General features: G+C 45.8%; 1 protein-coding gene across 1 annotated transcript; it reads right to left on the bottom strand.

Annotated features, from left to right (window-relative positions):
- Positions 1-609: 609 nt before the first annotated feature.
- On the bottom strand, positions 610-4,473 carry LOC109755596 (BTB/POZ domain-containing protein At1g63850). Its single transcript, XM_020314522.4, has 2 exons — positions 3,233-4,473; positions 610-1,088 (listed from the first exon to the last, which is right to left on the bottom strand). The coding sequence occupies exons 1-2, from the start codon at positions 4,367-4,369 to the stop codon at positions 801-803; spliced, it is 1,425 nt and encodes a 474-aa protein (XP_020170111.1). The 5' UTR covers positions 4,370-4,473; the 3' UTR covers positions 610-800.
- Between the last annotated feature and the right edge of the window lie 1,287 nt (positions 4,474-5,760).

Genomic DNA, 5,760 nt, shown 5'->3' with positions numbered 1-5,760 from the left:
ATTCAGGTTCCAAACAAGACCTTCACGAACCCTGCCTGGCATGAAATGGGGAATGAGAACTCAGGGAATACATATATAGGTCTTGGATTACACTTGCAGATGCAACAAAATGAAGGCAGGATGGAAGCTACAATTTCAGCAATTGCAGTCCAGACTGCCTCACCACTTCAAGCAGAAGCACAGGGTGTCAAGTTTGCTGCGGATACAAGCATCACTCTTCACCGACGACGGTATATTAGCGAAAACAGCAGCGGTAAGGTCTCCCTTGACTCACACAGTTCTAGGTTCATATGTACCAATGTTGTTCCCTCTGATAGGCATTCTCCCCTTATCCAGGCTTTAACAGACGCCATCACTCATGTAAAATATTTTTTAAGAGAAATGAATGGCACCTTGAGCGCCTTTGCTTGTTCAAAATAAAGGGGAAAAGGTGTCTAGATAGATATCTACTGTGGTACGGTAGAGTCCCAGACACATAAATAAGATGGATCCCACACGACAGAGCACAGCAAGCAAGACAAGTTAGCGCAGATCTCACCTGCTCGATGGCCTCGTCCATGTTTGTCTGTTTGACATCGAGTGGGGATGATATGTACAAACCAGTGGCAGTTAGTATCTCAGAAGGTGGTGAATAGCTTAGCTTAGTGCATAATCAAGGATTTTATATACAAAAGACAGGCACCAGGCTAAACAAACTTCAGATTATTCGAGGATAAGGACGCCTACAGATAACTACAGGTTCGATTGTACAATGAGGCACGGAGCACGCTGCTTGAAAACGTTAGCGTCAGTTCCATCTCTCAGTCTTCCCCGCCTTGTGGACCTTGTGGATCCCTGGAAGCTCGCCTGAACCATGTCTTGAAGGCGGTGACCAAATGCTGGCAGTCATCGACGTTGCGAGTTGAGAACCCAAGGCATTGTTGCAGCAGCTCCTGAGCATCTGGGACGGATAAAGTGGAGATGATCTTAAGAAATGTCTCCTCCAGCTCTTGGCAGTTCGACGATTTGTATCCACTATGCATAGGTTGGGCGATGTCCCTGCAGACATTCAGGACAGGAAGCCAACTTTTGACAAGCTTCATCCTCACCTGAGAAATAGAGATGCCGCATAAGAGCCCAAATTCAGTGGTATACAACAACAATGCTACAAGCATAAAGTTGATGCAGTACAGTCTAAGAGTTTTTATAAGAAATCTGGCAACAGAGAGCTAGAAGATGTCCAGAATATATAAATTGCCAGTTCTGTTTTGCTGTAGATCAAGATAATTGGCAGGGTCACAAGAAGTGCTACATTCCGATACATCAAACTATTCAGAGACTGATCATTTTCTCAAATTTTATGCTGAACTAAAAACTGCAGTGGCTGTGCACACTGGATGCCAAGCAGGTGGTGGAATGAAAGATCGCACAGCAAGCAATTAATTAGCGTGCAAATGGGTGTGACAAAATACAACTAAGGCCACGCTTGGATGCGGTGTAATCAAATACAGACGTATTTAGTTTACACATGCATCTTACCGGCGACTAGCAGATTTCCAGTTGGAAACAAAACGATGGGCGGAGATCTGTGTCTTTTCTACAGCGGTATTTGAGACGAAATGGTAATCCAAACAAGGCCTAAAGAATTGCAGGCTCAGGCAGGACACTTAAACATAAACAAGTTCATATAGCAGATATAGATGCAAAAAGCTGCATGAGCAGATAAAACCAAGGATCGATTTTACAGCGAATTATATCACGAACATTGTGCACAGAGCAAACCGAGAGCCCCGAACGACTAATCGCACCAGATAGCATGTGGAAAGGGTTAGATTGAAAGTCCCCATAAGTCTTGATGTTTTCAGGAGCAAAATCCACTAGCTTATGAATTTACGATACACAACATGGGGGAGTCTCTACATTCAATTGATACGAATAAAATGGTGCTTGTGATTTTAGGACATCTGCTAGGATGACCTACTAAAAAAAGCCCATACCACCTATTTCTATTCGGATGGCCCTGCTAGCCCTTGACCATAAATACTTGAGATGGATCTGGCAGGCTTAAAGAAAGAAATGTTTTTAGGCCAACTCCACTGGGCCTGGCTGAAAATGCACAAGTGTGCATGACTAACAATATTCCATTGTAAAGCTAAACAGGAAAGAGAAACCACTCATCCTAACCATTTGCTCTAAAAATTTACCACTTCACTTCTTACTAAAGAAAATCTTAGACCATCTCCATTCACCAATAGCTCGAACCAGTTCGAAGGGCGTGTTTTCACCATACTGTGCATTATCTTATTGGACCCAACGGATATTTGCAGAAGTAACTTTCTATTCACCTAAAGGCATGAATTACCCAAATCTTGATTCATCCTCATAAAAGCTTTCCATCTGAATGGATTCTGCTACCTATCTATCCTCTACAAGACCCTCCACCTATTTTTCTAATTAGATACCTTTCATTCAACTCTTAACCAGTTCCAGTTCCCACCACAAACATATTTCTATATCAACCAATCAACTCCTTTATTAGAAGAATTCCACCAGAATTTTGCCTAGAACACATGCAAGCTTCCAGGTCCTCGTAGGGTCTCCGTTACTATAAGAACTTGGAAATGCATTCTATTAGTGCAAGAAGTGAATGAAACTCTATTACTGCAAGCACCAGCACATTAATACTTCAAAAAGTTCTATCATGTTCTAGGTGAGTCTTCAACATAAGTACAGATGGTCAATCCTACAGAAAATGTGACCTAAAAGTACATCAGAATCAACCAGGAAACCACCATGATTACGGGAATGAGAACCTACAGCCTTATGTCATATCCAGATGCAAGTCATGGCTCAAGTATAAAGAATAGAGTACACTTATTGATATTTTGTGCTAAGATTTAACAAAATGTCAATATCACTAATTCACTAACTTATATCTGTGAAAGCATTCCATCAATAAATTATAGCAAAAGCTGAGGCAGAGTTAGGTATTCAAATATAGCATGAGATCATTTCCACAGGTAAGCTACTGCACATGTACAATCACACAAAGACATACTTAGATACGATAATATCTAACCCGAACACTGTAGCAAATCATCTAGCATGACAATACCAGCGTATCTGATGTCACATATGGATAACTCACTGACTGATTTGCAACAGAATCAAGTCATATTGGAAGTTAGGCACTTAGCATCGTAGCATATTAAGTACTAACATCTATCATAGACTAACATGGAGACAGACTAACCTGCCGAGGAACCAGTGTCTCCCCAATCATAACTGAATGGGCAAGCCTGAGCGTGCATCTGGTCACAAGCATCGGGAGCCCAGGAGCCATGTTCCTCCACATGTCAGCATCGTTGAGCAACTTCTGCAAGTCAGCAGCAAGCGCGACCTGCTCGCTCCAAAGCTTCACCGCGTTATCGGCCACCCTCATATCCACCATCCTCTCAATGAGCCAGAGCAGATGCTTCACATTTAGGACCGCCGAGTGCAGGTTCAACTTCTGTATCGCCTCTCGCTCGTCGCTGTCGACGGCGATCCTGAAGTCCGGGCTGGCGTACTTGCCCAGGAGCTCCTTGACGGTGTCGAGCCGGGAGAGGAACGCCTCGTCGAGCACCTTGTGCACGCAGTCGCGGGAGGGGTAGTCCTTGAGGAGCATCGCCACGAACGCCTTGGTGGCGGCGGGGACGGGGTGGCCGTGGATGGCGGAATGGATCAGGCCGTGCAGCATGGCCTCCGAGGGCGACCTGGCGGCCGCCTCGCCCGCCGCGGCGGCGGCGGCGGGGGCGAGGGAGACCCTGGCGAGGAGGTCGGCGGCCTCGTCGCCGGGGAGGAGCGGCGCGAGGTCCAGCACGCGGGCCTCCTCCTCCTCGGACCAGGGCACGGCCTCGAGGAAGCGGATGCAGGCCTCGACGCAGGCGTCGAAGAGGAGCTGCAGCGCGACGGGGAGGATGTCGAGGGCGTCGGCGGGGGAGCGGATGGTGCCCGCGAAGTCGAGCGTGTGGAGGAGGCGCACGACCTCGACGTGGGCGTGGAAGGGGCGGGCGCAGGAGGGCGCGGCGGGGACGGCCAGGGAGAGGCGGCCGGCCGGGGAGGAGGACGGGTCGGGGCACCAGCGGTCGGAGAGGAGCGCCGCGAAGTAGCGGGACCGGAGGAGGGACGCCGAGGAGACGTGCAGGTCGAGGAAGGCGGCGAGGTCGGGCTTGACGTCGTCGGAGGAGGGGTCGAGGTGGAGGCGGAGGAGGAGGTCGGCGCCGGGGAACGAGAGCGGCGGGGAGGAGGCGGAGGCGGAGGAGGCGACGGGGCGGGGGGGCGACGCCGGCGAGGAGAGGGAGGAGAGGCGGGAGCTGCTCGCCGACCGCTGGCGCTTGCGGAGCGACATTGTCGGCGAATTGGGGATTTTTTTTCGCTCCGGGGACGGGGAGGAGGGGAGGGGAGGGCTGTGGAGTGCGTCGGTTAATCGGCTGCTCTGTTTTTGGAGGGGACAGGACAAAGGGAAGCAGGGGAATGGATTAGGATGAGGAGGATCCACCTAGATAATGACACCCCATTAATATCTCCTCCAAAATGCTCCATCAATATCTCTTTTTCTTTTGCAAATAAAATAAAAACACCCAATCAATCAACCACACTGATAACTTTTGAAAGTAAAATTTTAAAAACCATCAATATGGGCTCATTCGGCCTGCAAGATTTTTCTAAGTATTTTCATATAATTTCAATCCTCAAGATCTTGTTTCCATGTATGATATCTGTTTCATAGGAATGGAGATACTGGGTTACTTACAATTGTGTCCATAATGACCTAATTTCTAAGTATTCTTAGCATTAGGTGAGGAGACTTCATAAAAAAATCTTGAAGATTTGAGGGGAGAGGGCACCCAAACCTTACTTTTCCTATTCCTTTAATTTGAAAATCTCGTAGCTCTTCATGGATGGAAGAAAATTGAGAGAATTCCTTATTTGGCCCTTTTTTAAAATTTGCTTCCCTATTTGGCATAAAATAAAATTTCTTCCCTATTTGACACCTAAAGTGATTTTTGTGTCTTTGCCAAAGAAAAATATTGGCATGTTGACACTGTATGAAAAGGTAGTTTGGTAGAAAAAAATCATATGATTTTGAATTTCGTAGCACAGGGAAATAAATATAAAATCTAGGATTTGGTAAACTTCTCTATGAAATCTATTATATTATTAAAGCAATTAAGGCGCAGTCTAAATTTATCATTTTTTATGTATAATTCCAGACGACATAAAGACAGTGATAAATATTAAGTCTCAAGAGGATTTTCAAAGGGAAATTGTTCCACACGATGTCCAATGACTATTGTTTTAGTCAGGATTTAGATTTTCAACAACAAAAATTGATCTAAATCAAGCCTAAATGGCCGCTATTAACATGTCGGTAATAGTAAACTATATTTGACGCACGCTGTGTCAAATGGTAGGCAAGATGTGCTTCACCCCTTTTTATGGGTCAACCTCAACCCATCTTAGCGATTCACCTATGTTTCTCCGCATGTACAACAGCTGATTTTCTCTCAAAAAAAATATTTTTTTCTCTCATTTTCATTCGTTTACTTTTGTCTCTTTGTTTTTCTTATTTTTTTAAGGACTGTGCTATCTACCGAACGTCAGGAATATAGGGACAGATCCGAACGATTTTTCTTTACCTAGCTAATCACACACGCATGCAGTCATGCAGGCTAATCACACGCGCCGTGGTAGCGACATGCACATCATTGACTCTCTTTTTTTTTGAAATAAACATCC

Source organism: Aegilops tauschii, chromosome 4 (genome assembly GCF_002575655.3).
Source record: "Aegilops tauschii subsp. strangulata cultivar AL8/78 chromosome 4, Aet v6.0, whole genome shotgun sequence".
NCBI lineage: Eukaryota > Viridiplantae > Streptophyta > Magnoliopsida > Poales > Poaceae > Aegilops > Aegilops tauschii.
Note: the sequence above shows the minus strand (reverse complement) of the source record. Positions and strands in the feature narration are given on the sequence as shown.